This window comes from Eschrichtius robustus, chromosome 9, assembly GCF_028021215.1.
Source record: "Eschrichtius robustus isolate mEscRob2 chromosome 9, mEscRob2.pri, whole genome shotgun sequence".
In the NCBI taxonomy this organism is placed as follows: Eukaryota; Metazoa; Chordata; class Mammalia; order Artiodactyla; family Eschrichtiidae; genus Eschrichtius; species Eschrichtius robustus.
The window spans coordinates 10,631,268-10,650,220 of record NC_090832.1 but is presented as its reverse complement, the minus strand read 5'-3'; the positions used below and the strand labels follow the sequence as shown (position 1 = coordinate 10,650,220).

The window sequence follows — 18,953 nt, the reverse complement described above, 5'->3', positions numbered from 1 at the left end:
TTTATTTATTTTTGTTGGGTCTTCGTTTCTGTGCGAGGGCTTTCTCTAGTTGCGGCGAGCGGGGGCCACTCTTCATCGCGGTGCGCGGGCCTCTCACTGTCGCGGCCTCTCTTGTTGCGGAGCACAGGCTCCAGACATGCAGGCTCAGTAGTTGTGGCTCACGGGCCTAGTTGCTCCGTGGCATGTGGGATCTTCCCAGACCAGGGCTCGAACCCGTGTCCCCTGCATTGGCAGGCAGATTCTCAACCACTGCGCCACCAGGGAAGCCCTGATAACTTTAAATGCCTATAGTTTCAATTTCCTAATGATATTTTTGTATGTTTGTTTCTGGGTATATCTGGGGATGTGGGATGTGTCCCAGAGTGTGAGGGCATGTATGTATGTTTGAGGGAGACTGTTGGGGGTGTCTGTGCCTGATGATTTTTACTTTCCCTTTTACTCTTTCAATGAATACACTTACTTTTAACCTTGTCCCCATTCAAATGATCTCTAATTCTAAATTATTGAGGCTCAAATAATGTTTTTCTCTAAATTATTTTCCAATATGTATGTACAGAAATTGTCTTAATTCAAGGGTTTTTAAAAATCTAAATCCTAAAGGAGTGGAAAATATAAAATATCCTCCACAAATGGCATATCAAAACATCACACAGTATAATATCTGAACATTTTGTTCACGGCCCCTGCTTCCTTCAGAAAGCCTTTACAATGAATTTTATTAAAACAAATTCTGTACAGAATAAAAGATTGCCAGTATAACAAAATGTGTTAGACAGTTTCTCACAACAGACTTTCAATGGAATATAAACCTCTAGATGTTATAGCTTTCCTAAGACCTTAGAAAAATTTTAAAGGTTTTCTTAGAGAAGGAAGGAAAAAAGAAAGAAGGAAGAGAGGAAGCAAGGAAGGAATGAAGGGGGGGGGGAGGAAGAGAATGGTAAAAAAACTAATAAAGTTTTACCAAGTATAAATATATTTGTTTATAAATGTAGCATTTCCCATTCCAAATCATCGGTGGTCATGAGCTAGAAGAAGTAAGGAAAATGGTTCCTATGTTGCGGGTTAGGTGTGCATGGAAGGGCTAACTACGGGAGACTAGAACAGCTAGGCAGTGTCTATTGTGACCCATCTGTTAAGTTGGATAGAAACTAACAGAACTAAATTCAGCCCAGGAAACTGGGAGAGGTGCAGCAGTTCAGGCTTCCCCTTGGTCCGGAGAGCATGGCCACTGGCCGTAGGACTTCCCTAACTAGCTAAACTAGCTGAAGATTCCTCCAGTTTAGAGTCAGACATACCTCTGTCCAATCCCAGATTCTCCCTTTACTGGTTTCATGAGTTTAAGCAAGTTATTTTACTTCACCTTTTTTTTCAGGATCCTTATCCATGTACCTACTTCCTAGGATCTTCATGAAGATCAAATGAGATGATGCCTGTGGAGCCCTTTGCACCATGCCCTGTCACACAGCAAGCACTCATTGTCACAGTTTGTACAGTTACTCTAGTACTTCTGGTAAGCAGTAGGTGTCAGGGAGTGTTCAGTAAGGAGGAAGCTGATATTTGGCAATCCAGGCAGTCAGACAGCATCAGATACAGTTGTCGATGGGTACCAAGCCCACAGCCATGAGCCAAGAGTGAAGGGATCAGACTTCAGTGCCAAGGGAGGATGGAAGGATAAAACTGCCATAGTGGTAGGAGGAAAGCAGAGCTCCCAGCTCAGGATAGAATAAGAGGCAGGATTCAATGGCTGGGACCCAATCCCAGGAAACAAGACAAGGATGTGGTTAGCAAAACTGTTGGACAAAATGAAGACTGATCTCAGCTACAAAGCACAGCATAGCCCTGGAGGACCAGGAGCAAAGGGGAATGGATGTCCAGTCTAAAACTTCTGACCATAGCTTTTGAAACCTGCCATACCCCTCACCCCGCCCCAATTAGCTAATGACTGGTCCTTGAGCCAGAGGGGGCTATACCTGCTGGAGAAGATTAATGGAATTTTTTCAGCTTTATTAATTAATTAATTTTTTATTGGCTTGCTTTTATTTGTTTTTATTGGAGTATAGTTGCTTTACAATGTTGTGTTTCTACTGTACAGCAAAGTGAATCAGCTATACATATACATATAATCCCCTCTTTTTTGGATTTCTTTCCCATTTAGGTCACGACATAGCATTTTTTCAGCTTTAGTTTTACTTATTTGTGAACATATATTTATGATTTGGAAGTCAAAACTGTATAGAAAGGTACACACGGCAAGTCTCACTTCCACTGTCTTCTCCATTCCATTCTCTTCCACCCCCTACAGATAACCACCCCCTACAGATAACCAACCCCTACAGATAGTTATCCTTTCAGTGTTTCTTTTTATAAATATAAACAAATACGTGTACATATTCTTACTCCCCTTGCCTGTTATACAAAAGGTAGCACACTGTATAACCTTGGGTTTTTTTACTTAACAAAATACCTTATAGACTTCTCCACACTGGAAGATGGAAAACTTTGTTCTATTTTATGGCTGCATAGTACTCCGCTGTGTGGATGCGCCACAGTTATTTTGAACAAATTTCCTATCATTGCTGAGTAATTGGGTTGTTTCTAATCTTTTGCTGTTAGAAACAGTGTCACAAGGCATGATCCTGGCTATATGTTATTTTGTACTTTTACAAGGTTATCAATAGGATGGATGATTAGAAGTGCAGTGGCTGCTCAAAGGTAAGTTCATTGATAATTTTGCTCATTATTACCAAATCTTTCCAAAAGAACTGTTCCATTTTTCACTAATACTAGCAATATATGAGAATTCCTGTTCCTCCACAGCCTCAGCACATTATGTTGTCAAACTTTTAGACTGTTGCCAAGCTGGTGGGAAGATTGTAATTTTGGAGTCTAATGAAAGGTGAATTGTACTTTCATAAAAGCCACACTAAGTAATGTTTTATTATTTGGAGTGGTCCTTCTTCCTTCCTTCTTTTCCTTTTTCCTTTAAATGCCATAGACCCAAATATTTTGTGTTTAGTTATGTGGGCTTAGTTATGTATTCCAAAACCTGAAGTGTTCTGTCTATGATGAATTAGACTGGCTGGTGTAGGTGAGAAAGATGAAGAATTTAAAATCCTGACTGGGGAATTCCCTGGCGGTCCAGTGGTTGGGACTCCGCGCTTTCACTGCTGAGGGCGTGGGTTCAATCCCTGGTCAGGGAACTAAGATCCCGAAAGCTGCACAGCACGGGAAAACAAACCAGAACAAAACTCCTGACTGATGTCTGGGTCCTGAACAGCACATGAACTTCTCCCTCCCCTTGGGTCATCCTGGCTCCTGGCCACCCTCCTGCCCCTGCACACCAATACAAGCTAGGTCCCCCCAACACTGGGCTGACCTCCCAGCCTTGGCTGAGCGGCATCTCTGCATGCATTCTCTCACAGCCTGCAGCCCTCTGGCTACTGCCTCACACATACTAGTACCTGTGGCACGTAGGAGGCAGTGGGAAGAATTCTGGAAGCCTTGCATGCAGTACAATTAGCAGACTAAGAACAAGAATAACCTTGAGAGTTGTGACACAGAGGCCTCAGCCAGGGTGACAGGTTTGTGGAGGAGCACATGTTATTTCCAATGCGTTTTATTTTCAGTGAGAGTGGGTCTGGAAAGATACATCTTTTTCTACCTTGTATTTTTCTAATTTGGACTCTAGGCATTAAAAATGGCTTTGAGTAAATTTCTGGAGCAGGCCTAAGGGTTTTTATGGACAAAGGGGACACTCTTGGTGCCCAGGGCTGGAAGAACAGATGCCAACAGAGAGTCCTGCGTGTGCTGGCACGCCTGCCTCTCCGTCCTGGAGGAGATGCTCCCACTTCTGCAAGGCCCCTGCTGCCAAACGCGGGGCCACCTTCACTGGGGAATTTTCATACGAGGCTGCCAGAAGCCAAATTAACACTCTTCTGAGACTGTGAAACAGATAAATATATTTCCCCCCAAACTCTGGAATATAAAACTATTCAAAACAAAGAAATAAAATCAGATTCTGCCAGAATAATACACGGCCAAGACTGTCATATCATAGCTAACATCTTATACTGGGACGAAAAAAATTAGAAGTTAAACCAAAGTATCTGGAAAAAACATCTCCACTCAGCTATGATTAGCCTCATTTTAGATCAATCATGCTAATAATTTTATTTTTTGTAGTACAAAGAAATATCTAGTATCTGTATCTAATAATTGTAATAATCTTGAGCTCTTCGGAATTATACTGACAAAGATTTTGCAGCAGTATATTTTAGTTATAGCACCTTTTAAAAAAATGCTAAGTCTACAGGTGGCCAAAAAGTCTTTTTTCATGCTAGTTAGAAGTTATATGTATGGTCCTCTCCACGAAAATCTTATTTCCCCCATGTTCTTCCAGATATCTCCTCCGATACTGCCGACTGAAAATTATTGAAACATCCATGATAGCTGTTCCTCCGTCTTTGACTCTTGTTACACGGAGTGGGGAACTTTTCTTTCATATTGTCCCAAGGCAAAACTCCCCATTTGTTAAGGAGGGACCCTGAGGAGGTCATGCCATGGGAAGTTCTCCATCTCCAGGAGAGAATGCTGATGCTCTGTCTTGTTGCAGGAGGGAGGTTGTCTCACTTTCTCTTTCCTGCACCAACCACCATGAAGTGCATCTGGATGAGCAGAGTGGCTGGCACTTGTCTTGCAATAATATGGTTCTACTGGGCGATCTTCTGAAATTGCTGCTCATATTCTGACATGGGAAGGATTCTGCTTAATTTCCTTAGAATAATGAATTGATTACTAAAGATACATTCTCATGCGTAGGGACTTCGTGACTGTTCAGGAAGTGTCAGAGGAGCTCAGGTATATCAGTCACATTGGTACCATGCTGGGGGAGGAGGTGATGTTGCCCTCTTATCACACTGACAGGTTGCAGAGGTCATTCATTCATTCCACAAACACTAATGGAAGACCAGGTCCTACATTAGGCCCTGGATATTAAAAAAAAAAATGTGGGGTGCCTTCCTGGAGCACTCAGTCTAGGGGTGGAGATGTAAAAATGCACAAAAATTTACAGTATAATATAATAAGGGCTAAAACAGCGATGTCCACAGTTGGTTTCGTAGCTCACAGGTGACTGTTCCACTAGGTGTGTGGGAACCGTGATCAGGAAGACTTCACAACGGGAGTGACATTTGGGCTGAACTTTGGAAGACCAGAGCTCTTGACCAAGCAGTGGGAAAGAGACTAGAAAGTAGCAAATGTAAAGGCAGAGAGGTGTGAGAGAGTCTGGTGGGGCAAGTGATTAGAAATGTAATCCATCAGGGACAACATCTCAGAGCAGGTGAGCAGTGAGCCAGACTCTGGAGGAAGTGGCTGGACATTGAGAGGAATTAAGCGCACAGAGAGAGGAATCAGCAAAAGTGTATCAGGGCAGAGAGGGTGCCATCTTGGCCAGGGCAGGGCTGTCCCCAGGGTCACCGTTCCCTGCGCTTCTCCCTTCCCTCTGGCTTTGATACCAGTGTTCTTCTGTAGTGGAGCCGGTTCACTGTGCTTCATTATCTCCTCCAAAGTAAAAGTGTTCCACATCATCCACTGTCCTCTCCAGCCACAGAATCATGGAATGATCTTTGGCCTGGAAACACACCCCCATTCTGCCTCCCCGTCCTTCTCCCTCTCCCCATCAGTGCCTACCTTGATCTGCCAAAGGTCAACCGTAACACAGCAATGACAAATCCTGGGATTCCAGCCTTTAGGAAATGCTTGAGGATCCGCAAGCCTGAGCTCTTAGGATGGAAAGCAAAACTTCTTCAATATTTAGATATGCTTTCCTTTTCATACTTTCAGCCCATTAATATGTTACATTGTTTCTGAGGGTAACAGAATTCTCCAGTAAACAGAATTTGTCCCTGCCATCTCAGCCTCCCATCCACCGCAGTCACTCCTCTTCCTCTCACCTTCCCTCTGGTACCCACATCCTGCTTCTCATCCCCTCTTCCGCATCAAAGCAGGCCTTCAGGCATAGATCCAGAGTATATTCACCATAAGGTGTAAATGACTGATAGAAGCTTAAGGTATTCCTCGTTATAAGCATGTTTGTATTTTGACAGGGCTCAAAGCCTTTAGAGAAAGGAACAAATCCATAAAGATTTAATGGAGAAATTTTAATTAGGCAACAGGAGGCATGTTTGGGGTTGAGGGGAATATACCTGGTTTTCCTGAAGTCACATGCCAGACAACTATTCTATTTAGAGATTCGAATACATACACACACACATACCCTACTTACCTGTTTAATTCCAGGTAATATGTTAAATGCTTCACAAATACTCTCTCATTTAATTCTTACACCCCAAATCCTGCAAAGCAGACATTTAGCGTTTCACATACATTCTGCCTCACGACAACAAGGTTAAGAAAATTGCCAAACATGCACAGCCCATAAATAAGGAACTGGGATGTGAATCCAGCTTCTTTCTACAGATCAGGAAGCCCCTCGAGGTAACACTCTTTTCATGTGGTGGGAAGCAGTCTTCCTGCTTGCCTCCTGGGTTGCTGAGTTAACGAACATATAGAGCTTTAAAAATCTTTTCCAATAAGTCATCTTAAAAAGCGCCCTTAATCATCTTTGTTTTTCTCTGAACTCCCCAGACTTTGTGTATGTCATCCTCATAATGATGTGCCCCGAATAAAACATAGTGGCCTGTTCTATTTTCATTTTTCAGCCTGTGCAGGATATAAAAAATAAACAGCATATGGTGAAAAGTTAATGTGATTAAAAAAAAATAAGTTCACTTAAAATAATCCACGGGCTTTTCTACATGGGTTCTTGGTCTGGTTTCAAAAACCACAGGAGTTTTACTATGCTTTAGAAAAGGGTGAATATTTGCATTGTTTCTGTTGGGGTCAGTGGAAAACCAATCTCATAGAATCGGCACTAATAATCATGTTGTTTATAAACAAGTGCCACGCTAAACTAGTACAGACCAAGACTACTGTGATGTGCTCCAGCATTAAACACACTCAAAGCAACACTGTAACTCTCTCTCCAGTTATAAATCTCATGCCAACACAATGTTTCTTTAGCCAACAAGAATAATGAAGTCTTACCTAGAGAATAAGATGGGACATCAGACAAATAGGTAGACCTGACCTTTTAAGAAAAACTTCCTATACCTTGAGGCAAATAAAAAATGAATTTAGGAATCCTGTCTTTATTTTAAAAGTGTAACTACATAAAAGGTCATTGTTGCTTAAGCTACATCAGTTCTCAGCACTGAAAGAAACAAGTAATTTGAAAAGGCACATAAATTTTATTGGCACATTTGTGTTCAGCCACAAAGTTCTCTCAACAATTAAGTGCAGAGCCCACTGTGGGTCCAGGATTGTTCTGAGCATTGTGGAAGATGGAAGAGAAACTGAAGATAGGGACTTTATCCTTCAGGAATTGATGATCCAGCTACAGAGGTGTTAGGTCCTTAATAAAATAAAGAATAGTATCAAACACTTCCCTTGTGCCAGGCACTGTGCTCAGAGATCTGCAGGGATTATTTCCTCTAGTCCTCAGAAGCCCAGAGAAGTAGGTACTATTATTTTACACAGGAGGAAATCAAGGCTTAAGAGGTTAACTGAACTCTCAAAGGGTTGTGAGAATTATATAAGAAACCATAACGCACTATATCAGTCTGGTGTAGATTTTGTTTCCTACTGAAAAAAAAGAAAAAAGAAAAGAAAAAAAACCCAAACCAAACAAAGCAAAAAAAAAAAAAAAAAAAAAATCAGTAGCTTAAACAGTTAGAGATTTATTTTTCTCTCTCATAAACCAAGTCCGGAGGTAGATAGTAACTAAGCCAGCACCACAGCTCTCCTTCAACACAGGGACACACCTACCTCCAAGGCATCTGGGAAATGTGCAGACATTTTTTTCTTACAAGTGGTCATGTGCCCCGTTGAAAAGTGGGGCTTCTCTTACTACAGGTGAGGAGAACAGATATTAGGTTAGGCAACTTGCATCTCTGCCACATGTTCGCAGAGTGCTGGGCCCAGGACAGACACAACAAAGGTTAAGTGATAATAATTATAAAACTCAAAGCAGCCCGGAAGTGGCTTGGTTTATTGATTAAGTACAACTATGTCTGCCCGAGGTTTTCCCTTTTCCAGACTCCTGCCCTATCCCTAAATAGGCATGTGAGTGAGAGGAAGGGAGTGCGTGCTGGGTGCTCCAAACGCTGCCTCCTGGGAGCACCGACTCCCAGGCCTGGCCTCTCCATTTCCTCCTCCAGACACTAGAGGTGGTTTGCCCCAACGTTTGCACCTGTGGAAAGGTGGCAGAAAGCCAGGTCATGACACAAAATAAGGACAATGCCCAGCCTTGGGCATTTCCCAACCTGGGCTCCTGCTTTCTTCCCATGCCCACTTTCAGGGACTGCAAACGACAGCTCTGGCCTCTCGCAAATGCAGAAGGAACAGGGCAGTCACACTGCGTTAACTCCAGGGGATAAGCAGCCACCCTGGACAGAGGTGTCCTTTAGATCAGTGACACCAAGCATGGCACTCCTTGGTGCTGTGCAGACAGGAGGCTCTGGGAAGGGGGCAAACTGTAACTTATGGGTTGAGTGTCAACTCATTTGGTTTATTTGTTTCAAAGAGTTTTCCATGGACCATCTCAATCTCACAAATTCCTAGGTAAGAGAGAAGGCTCTCACATTGCAAAATATTCGCACCGTGTGGATCTGAGGAGTTTCCCTCAGCTTCTTAAAACTTCTAAGTTGTTTTTAGGTTTAAGATTCTATGACGGACAGAGTTGGCTTATCATAACGGTTGGGGTGTGGTACAGAGAAAACTGGGTAGGATAGATGGATAGGGTGAAGTGAACAGGACGGTAGGGATAAAAACGGGAGTTTCCAGCTGGTTCATCATCGGTTTGGACCAGGAAGGGGGGCGATGGAAAAAGAAGTGAGAGGTAGGAACTTGATCCTTCCATTTGCTCACCCCCATATCTAATCTATTACCAAGTTCTGTGTTATTTCCTTGCCCTCCCTTCCATGGAGGGCCACTGCAAGCATGCACGATGCTTTGTGCAAATTAGAAAAAGACACCCCATCCTCCAGCTGACTCAGTCCTGTGCCAGGACTCAATGGGCAGCAAGTAAGGCTCTGGCTGAACTGCAACCCCCATTCACATCCTTGGTTGGAAGCCCTTGCTCAGTGAAGAATCTGCAGATTCTTAAGTGGTGGACTCAAGTGGTGGACTCTTCAGTGGTGGAATCAGTTCACTTACCTCCATCCCCACGGTCCCTCCTGCCTCCTTCCGGCTCCATCATCTCTCATCTCTCACGTGGACGCTCATGACGCTCCGTCATGACAGGTAACTGGGAGAGGGTGTACGAAGGGTCTCAAATTCAGGCTTGGTGTGGTTGCCAAGTAAGGTTATTCATACAAGGACTAGACGAAAAGGTGTTCATCCTATTATTTGTTTTTAGACTTGTGATCGATTTAACAGACCACCCAGCCTGTGGGGCACGGCACTGTGAATTAATCAAACATAGATGAATCTTAGAGTTATTCTGTGAAAAACACACTTGTATCACCTTCTATTTTTGAGGCCGAGTATGTTTTAAAGGAACCAGTGAACATTAAAATAGACTCATCTTACGATGCTCTTTTATTATCCCTTAGCATCGCAGAGTACCGGGAGGCGCCCCGCACGAGCGCGGCCGGCCAGGGCCGAGCCGCGGGAGCCTGGACTCCCGGGACCGGCCCCACGCGCACGCCCACCCGCCCTGGCCCCGCCTCTCTTCCCAGCAGCCCGTGGGTCCCGTGACCACTCCGGGCCCCGGCTCGGCCCCCGGCTCGGAGGCTGCAGCTACCTCGCGCGGCTCTCGGATCGCGAGCCCAGCGCAGGGGCCCCTCCTCCGCGGCCGCGGCGGCGCTCCTGCCCGTCTCCGCCCCCAGCCCCGCTGGCCTCCTGCTGTCTGCGACGCTCTTTCCCTTCCTTCCCGGGTTCATTTCTCCTCACTTTTCGGTGGTCAGTCCCAGCCACGTTTCCTCCGGGAAGCCTTCCCTCGGGCCCCAGTCTACGTCAGCTTCCTCGTTTATTTCCCGCATAGAACCCTGGCATCTTTCCTTCCGAGCACGTTATCTCTGTGCAATTTGACACTTATTGGTGGGATCATTTGATTAATGTTGAGCTGGTAGACGGCGCAGGAAGTTCCTCCCCACCCCCCACCCCCCCGCCTCCCTCAGTGTAGTGGCCGCAGAGCCTAGCACAGGGCCGGTGCAGAGTTAGGCAGGGCTCGGCAATGATTTGCTGGCTGGCTGGCTGGCTGGCTGGCTGAATGAATGAATGAATGGGGTTGAGCCAAGAAGCTACCTTCTCAGCAGCTCCTTGTGGGTTATGCTTTGGGAGGGAAACCTATATCCCACATGGTCCCTGAGAAAGCAGAGCAGGTCACAGCACCACAGAGAGACGTACAGCTTCAGAGGAGACGTCTGGGGGTCAGAGAAGGGGCCAGATATAGGCCCCTGAATTTTAAGTCCTATAGTAACATACTACAATGTGGAAATTTCCTTTAAGTAAGGGAGAGAAAAAAATATTTATGCTTAACCACTTGGGCATTTCTAGAGGAATGCATTGATAAGCAAATTCCCCAATGAAATTATATCATTTGGTATAACAGCAGCATATCACCAAGCCCTTTGGCCCTTAGAACAATCGGATGACTGTCAGTAATTTGCCCTTAAAGATGCCTACTGATTCCCTTAATGAATTAGGGACAAAGCAATCGAAGATAAGGAGGGTGAAATAAATATCACGAATGCACTACATTAATGCACATGAGGTATTGTTTGGAATTTATTGTGCTTGATAAGTAGTTTTATTTTAGAAGGTTATATGTACTATGAAGCAATCAATCACATATGACAAAGACTCAGAAGGCCTTCAGATAGGTCGCTAAAATCTTTCCATAAAATTGAGGTATTAACTCTCCAAATGATTTCCCTTATATTCTTGATTATTACAAAATGACCTCAAATATGTTTACTTCCCAAGTATTTATTTATGAGGAACTAGAGTGGTGTTATCAATAAAGTGCCTTTATCCAAGCAGCAGGTTATCAGTGACAGAAGCCATATAGATGAGTATATGTCACGATGTAATCATAGGTGCTCAATAAGTGATTCTGATGATGGCAAAATGAGGACAATCTTGGGAATCAAGTGAAAGAAATGCCATTGAACACACATTTGTCTAAAAGTTATAGAACATTTCTAAACTAGGCTGTAATAAAAAAAATTTTATTACACATCATTCAAAATATGGACAGTCCTGTATAAGATACATAGTACAGTGTTCCAAAATGTATTAAGGAAATAAATGTAATTTATTTCACTGCTGTCACTATGTTTCTAGGGACTTTGGCGAGAAATTATAGTAGCCTAATGGTAAACCTGACTTAGGGCTCTGGAAGTCTAGCTCCAACATTGGTGGGTTCCCAGCATCATGTCAAAGCCGTGCCAGACTGAGTATTAGGGCGAGGTGCCCGGCTGATGGCAGCCAACAGGGCAGACCTGCAGGGAATGTTGTTAGGTGGGGAAGCCTGAACTTACTTCTTTCCTGGCCAGATCCTCCAAGATGTTTCAGGGCAGCCCTAAGTATGTTTTAGATAATAGTTTATCTCCCCTGTTGAGGACAGGACGAAGGTAATATTTATCTTTTTATTCTCAGGGAATGTCACAAAGTAGATTCTAGATAAGTTTGTTGAAAAAAAAAAAGTGTAGTTTATCCCTATCCCCATCGAGGTTTACTATCCCCACTATAATATTCTTAGTAAATATAGTAGCGCTATTGTTAGGGTCCCCAGATTTATTTAAATTTTTTCTTGCCTAGATTTTTTTCAAATCCTAATTGTTTTGCATCCTAAACTTATGGGCCACTATTAAATTTGCATAGTTGTTTCAAGCCAAATGCTACATCCCGTATCTTGCGTTTACTTAGTTATTCACTGCCAACGTCTAAATCAGAGACGTGAAAAGGACAATTGTTTAGTGCTCTTTAAAGTCGCTGACCAAGATTAGTAGGGAAATCCCATTAGCTCCATTCATCGCATTTCTCATAAATCTAAAAGGAAAGCAAGTATCCAAAGCCTTATTCTTTAATAGTTCTTACTTGTAAAACCTTGACAGGGCTTTATTCTAAATTGCTTCCAAATGATGTAAAGAATACTGAGAAATATGATGGGTAGTGAATCGTGATAGTTTCAGTTATCGAATAAATAACCAGAACAGTAAAAGGGGACTAATCTTAAAGCAAACAGGATGATGGGCTACGATGAGGCAACAAGAACAGAACCGTGGCATTCTTAAACTACCATCTGGCTCAATCCTCTTTAAGTGGGCAAGTTTGAAGAGCCTTTTTATTCACTGCCCTAAAACTTATTCAAAGGGTATTGTATTTGAATATTAATTTTTCATATAGTTAAAAAAACCTCACCAAACCCAACCCCATTTTTGTAGCCAAAAAGTAATGTTTAACAAAGTAATGGGTGATCCTCTGGCCAAACACGAAGGCGTGGGGCAACCTTCGAGCCTTCGAGCGGCAGTTTGGCTGCAGGCGTGGCGAGGCCACTCTGCAGCTTTTGGGCCTTCACTTCCTGGGCTCCTTCGTGGCTAGAGTAACTTATTAAAGTTGTCACCACGGTTTGAAATTTAGGCAAGAGGTGTAAAAATAAAAAATTCCTTAGGAAAAGAGGACGCGGTGATTTCTAGTATTTTATTTTCCATTAAAAAAAATACTGTAGAATTGCCATATAGGATAATTGAGGCAACTGACACAATAGAAACCATAATTTATAGTTCAAGTCATGCTTTTGTGAAATTGTGAACCTATTTCATCACTTTCTAACAGACCCCTGACAACTGTGATTTCATTTAAGTCCTGGATTTTTAAATGAAACTGTTAAGAGGCTTTTATTTTGTTTTTCCGAGAAGGTGTGTTTGAGAAGCCTAAGTTGAATAAACAGGAGCCCACTACTTATCTTCAGCAAGAAGCTTTTAAAAAGGTATTTTAGCATTCTCTGTGGTTTAAGAGACAAAACCAAGTCCTGCTGGCTTTGTGTGTTGTGCTTCTCGTACAGACTGCAGTGCCTTCTGTCTGCTTTAGGGTGTGGCATCTGCCATTGGGGAGGAGAAACTGGCATGTGTCGCCTTTTATAGCAGACTGATTTCATTGTGCTGGGGGCCTCTATTTCATAGCCTCTTGGCTCCAATCTTCTAGTTGACTTGCTGAAGCAAAAGGAATTAAAAGAGATTTCAACCTACATACCTAATTTTTTTTTAAGTTTCATGATTTTTCTATATGAAAAAAAATTTTTTTAAAAGGGCCAGAGGTGAACTTGGTGACTCATTTTCCCTTTTTAGGATTAGCTGTGAAAATAAGCCACAAAATACAGCTACACTTGTACGAACTGACTTTGATATATTTTATCAGTTTGAAAAAATGCATTTTTATGATTATATGTATATATTTAGTTTGACTATAAATGTTTAAAAGCATACATATGTAATGGATTTTAGAATATATGTATAAACACATATACACAAAACACTTATATTTATATTTGCATATGAAAAACTTAAAAAATTCAACTTATGTGGTATAATCATATAATTAGTATGTATTTGAATATATAAAGGGAGAAAATGCAGGAGAAAATGTCAAAGAGGCACACTAACAAAGATGTAGTATCCTCTTGGCAAAAACTGATGAATGATTTGGCATGAATTTACCTTACGGTTCTGTTATTCTCTCTTACACATGATGATATAACTCCTGTTTTCCAGTTGTTTGCAATTTGTTGAATGCAAATTTGTGGTTTCTACACTCTATAATGACCCTTGGGTGTGCACCTGATTCCCCTTCCCCCAATCAGTCACCAGTTTTTCACATCTATCATTTTCTATTTAGTCATGTAACATATTTACACTCGGTCAAGCAAACAAAAATAACCACTGCAGTTGAAATAAACTAAAACAGCCTTTATGGAAAGCTGAAGAATGAGATGATTTTAGAAAGCTACATTCTACCAAAATCATATATATCATTTCAGCTAGCAGGACTTCTTGAAAGCTCTGGTTTCAAGTGCTTTCTCTCCGTGAAAACTGAGTCCACACTAGTACACTAGTACAACTGAGCTATTGTTCAGGTTAAGAAGTCCTGCTTTTGAAGATATTCAAGATGTTACCAGGTGACAAATTCACAATAATAAAAACATTTAAAGCATCAAAAAGTGATAGAACAATGGATAGTATTTAAAAAAAAAAAACAAAGCGTGAACGTTTTTGCTCTAGGATTAGATTTGACGGATTTATTATCATTATTGATCTTATGTTTATTAAATATAACATGTATTTCTTTCAGTTTTGTTTCACATCACTTAGAAATGAACCCATATCAAGAGGGTTAATTGTGCACATAACCTCTGAAATAGGGTGAAAGGCGTCATACAGATGTATGAAGAGATAAACCTTAGCTATTATGGCGCCAATAGTTAAATTTTCACGTGCAAGTTGTTGGGAGCATAAGGCATCACTCTACATATTTGAGGACGTTCCCTTCAGAGAGCAGACAGACAAGTGCATTGCAGGAAAAATGCTCCTTTGGGACTACTTCGTGTTTTCATTGATAAGCCTACGTACACATATAAGACGCCTTAAAAAGAAGTTATATCAACGTTATCTTTGGGCAGGTGCAGTCAATAATAAGCATATAGTGAGTACCTGCTGTGTACAGGGCACAGCGCTCCTGGAATGTGCTAACCTTCACTTAAACGCTTTCCTAATTTTGCAGTTTGAAGAAGTTGTGGGAAATACGCTGATGGCCCGAAATCAAGTGAGAGAGGCTAGCATTCTGAAAAATTACATAACTCTTGGGAGAGGCAGTACTTTTGCACAGATTGCCCAAATATTTTCTTTCTCCGCCGGCTCCTCGTAACCTTTGAGGCCAGCGGACAACTTTGTTCCTCAGTCCTTCTGCCTCTTTTGTCTGCTCGTCAGACTCGTTTTCCACCTTTGTATCGGGCCTTTTAGACGTGAAAACAAACACGCGAACGCCCGGTTGGCAAGGAGACGGAGGCACGAGGGGAAAGTGCAGGCTCCAGTTGCCCCACGCCGCCGCCGCGCTCCGGGCGCCTGCGGCGCCGCCCGAGCCCCCGGCCCGGGGCCGCCGGTGCCCGCGAGGGTGCGCCCGGGCGGGCGCAGGGCCCGGCGGGCGAGCGGCGGCGGCGGCGGCGGCCGCGACCCGGGCCGACTCCAGTCCGCGTTTTGCGAGTGCGCGCGAGTAATCAGAGAGAAGTGGATAATAGTTGCTCGGGCTCGCTCGGCTCCCTCTCATGCCATGCTGGGCCCGATAGGCTCAGTCAGTCGTGTATTTACCCATATCCGGGTTAGAGAGGAAAAGAGAAAAGTTTCATTTAAACCTGAACTAAAAACTTTCACCATGAAATCACACAGCGAGAACAGGCCCAGACCGTAAGGCGTGACTCCCGGTTCGGCTCCGGCGGGGCCTGTGGAGGGGGAGGGGGCTCGCTCGATTCCCGTCGGGGCGTGTGGATGCGCACAGGAGGGGCTGCTGACTAAAAAGTGGGTTTTATTGTCTCCCCCCCCCGCCCCCCGCCCGGCCTCGCCACGCCGCGGCGATCATGGCCGCGCGGGCAGCAGCGGCGGCGGCGGCGGCGGCGCGGGCGCGGGCTGGCAGCGGCGAGCGGCGGGCGCCCCCCGGGCCGCGGCCGGCGCCCGGGGCCCGGGACCTGGAGGCGGGGGCGCGCGGCGCGGCGGCGGCGGCGGCACCGGGACCCATGCTGGGGGGCGGCGGCGACGGCAGCGGCCTGAATAACGTGCACCACCACCCCCCGCACCCCCGTCACGAACTGAACATGGCCCATAACGCGAGCGCGGCGGCCACGGCCGCCGCCGCCGCCGCCAGCGCTAACAGCGCCAAGAGCGGCGGCTCCGAGACGGCTCTCAAGGAGGGTGGAAGCGCCGCCGCGCTCTCCTCCTCCTCCTCCTCCTCCGCGGCGGCGTCCTCCTCTTCCTCCTCGGCGGGCCCGGGCTCGGCCATGGAGACGGGGCTGCTCCCCAACCACAAACTGAAAACCGTTGGCGAAGCCCCCGCCGCACCGCCCCACCAGCAGCACCACCACCACCACCATGCCCACCACCTGCACCACCATGCCCACCACCTCCACCGCCACCACCACGCACTACAACAGCAGCTAAGCCAGTTCCAGCAGCAGCAGCAGCAGCAGCGGCAGCATCCCATTCCCAACAACAGCCTCAGCGGCGCGGGCAGTGGCACGGCTCAGCCCGGTCCCGACATGGAGCAGCCGCAACATGGAGGGGCCAAGGACAGTGCCGGGGGCAGCCAGGCCGACCCCCCGGGCCAGCCTCTGCTGAGCAAGCCGGGCGACGAGGACGACGCGCCGCCCAAGATGGGGGAGCCGGCGGGCAGCCGCTACGAGCAGCCGGGCCTGGGCGCCCTGGGCGCGCAGCAGCAGCCGGTCGCCGTGCCCGGGGGCGGCGGCGGCGTCGGCGGCGGCGGCGGCGGCGGCGGTGGCGGCGGCGGCCCGGCGGCCGTCTCGGAGTTTAATAATTACTATGGCAGCGCTGCCCCAGCTAGCGGCGGCCCCGGCGGCCGCGCTGGGCCTTGCTTTGATCAACATGGCGGACAACAAAGCCCCGGGATGGGGATGATGCACTCCGCCTCAGCTGCCGCCGGAGCCCCCAACAGCATGGACCCCCTGCAGAACTCCCACGAAGGGTACCCCAACAGCCAGTACAACCATTATCCGGGCTACAGCCGGCCCAGCGCGGGCGGCGGCGGCGGCGGCGGTGGAGGAGGAGGAGGAGGAGGAGGAGGCAGCGGGAGGAGGAGGAGGAGGAGGAGGAGCAGGAGCGGGAGCTGTGGCGGCGGCGGCCGCGGCGGCGGCGGCAGCAGCAGCAGGAGGCGGCGGCGGCGGCGGCTATGGGGGCTCGTCCTCGGGGTACGGGGTGCTGAGCTCCCCCCGGCAGCAGGGCGGCGGCATGATGATGGGCCCCGGGGGCGGCGGGGCCGCGAGCCTCAGCAAGGCGGCCGCCGGCGCGGCGGCGGGGGGCTTCCAGCGCTTCGCCGGGCAGAACCAGCACCCGTCGGGGGCCACCCCGACCCTCAACCAGCTGCTCACCTCGCCCAGCCCCATGATGAGGAGCTACGGCGGCAGCTACCCGGACTACAGCAGCCCCAGCGCGCCGCCGCCGCCGCCGCCGTCGCAGCCCCAGTCCCAGGCGGCGGCGGCGGGGGCGGCGGCGGGCGGCCAGCAGGCGGCCGCGGGCATGGGCTTGGGCAAGGACATGGGCGCCCAGTACGCCGCTGCCAGCCCGGGCTGGGCGGCCGCGCAACAAAGGAGCCACCCGGCGATGAGCCCCGGCACCCCCGGCCCGACCATGGGCAGATCCCAGGTAACCCCCGCGCCGGCCGGGCCTGCTTCCGCCGCGGCGGCCTCGCCGCGCGCCGCGAACCCTAGTTTCTTTCTTTCCGCGTACTTTTTCTGCGTCTTCTGCCGGGGGAGGCGGGGGCGAGGCGCCCAAAGCCATTTTAACTCGCGGCTGCCTCCCTCCGAGGCCGGGCGGCGCACAGGGTCGGACGGCGCGGCGCGGGGGCCGGGGCCTGGGGAGGGGGTCTCTCCGAGGCCCGGGACGCGCGCCGCGATTGCCGGTCGCCGGGCACCCGCCTCGCCACCCCGCCCCGGGCGCCGAGCCGCGCGTGCAGGAGTCGGGGCCCGCGCCGCGGGGAAGCCGTGCGGGCGCTGGGGACTGTTCGGGCAGCTCTTTCAACAAAATAGGCGCTCCCGGCCAGTAGGGTCTGGGGAGGAATATTGACCCCCTCGTCTCGGTTAGCGCCAACAATGAGCGAGAACTGGGAAAAGAATGAGGAACTTTGTCCTCCCTCCGGCCACACTGCGTTGCCTCTTAGCTCACAAGGTGAAGGCAGGAAAAATAGGTTAGCTTTGTGGCAGCCTGGTGCGTGTTTCGTAGTTGTGCCTAGCCATTCGGGGATATTCGGTGCGGGCTTTGAGTTAGAGCGTTTAGTAGCAGCAGTAGTACCCACATTTACAACGATGTGGAGCTCAAAAAATCCAAAAATATATCGATCCCTTCCTAAGAATAGCCGGGAAATCCATTATTTGGCTTGCAGGCTGCTTGAAAGGAGTCACCTTCAACAGACAGGCTGTGTTAAAGGAACACATTCCGGTTGAATTGAACTTATTTTGATCGTGGATTAGGCGTACATTTTATTCAGCGAACCCACGGAAGTAGCAAACCAGTGCAAATTGATCTTTTTGGATCGGATTTATTTGGATTTTTAATTTCCTGTCACCCAAGTCCTGCAGCGTTGTTAGGAAGTGTCCTGCACTCTTGCTGTTTCTTGCTCGTAGGCTGAGCCTAAAGACTTGATCTCCTTTGCAAGGTTTGGAATTTGAATTGTGGAGGTAAACTGGCTGTAATAGTCTCCAGACAGCTGCCTCTGAGTTGACATCTAATCTGCCATCTGATTGGCTCCCCTCTCACCATTGGGCATTTAGCACTGCTGATGTAAATAGAAGTGCTGAGCGGTACAGTCACAAAAATTCTTGCCACAAATAATAACTGAGCTCTATTACAAGCAGATGTAAGGTTGGATATTATTTAAAGCTTAAACTATTATACATCATAGTTATTAATAAGAGGATTAAATACATGCAAACATTATGCTGGTGTCCAGGATTGGGCATTTACAAAATTCAGCTCTTTGACAGTCTCAGCATGGCCATTCACTTTAATTGTAAGGTGAGGATATGGCAATTGAAAAATAACTAAACCAAGAATTTTACTAATTTTTGGATTTGTAAAGCTTTTATTAAAAGTATCCTTTATGGATTAAACCAT

At 47.0% G+C, this 18,953-nt stretch overlaps 1 protein-coding gene and 1 long non-coding RNA gene across 2 annotated transcripts in view; one reads left to right on the top strand and one right to left on the bottom strand.

Moving 5' to 3' along the window:
• Positions 1-7,414: 7,414 nt before the first annotated feature.
• LOC137769055 (uncharacterized) lies at positions 7,415-10,130 on the bottom strand. Its single transcript, XR_011074913.1, has 3 exons — positions 10,012-10,130; positions 9,274-9,520; positions 7,415-7,471 (listed from the first exon to the last, which is right to left on the bottom strand). It is a non-coding gene; the product is annotated as an uncharacterized lncRNA (long non-coding RNA).
• Positions 10,131-15,691: 5,561 nt separating this feature from the next.
• Positions 15,692-18,953, top strand: part of ARID1B (AT-rich interaction domain 1B) — a 405,049-nt gene continuing 401,787 nt past the window's right edge. The window contains 2 exon segments of the mRNA XM_068550751.1: positions 15,692-16,908; positions 16,910-17,486. Coding sequence (XP_068406852.1) covers positions 15,692-16,908; positions 16,910-17,486 — 1,794 coding nt within the window.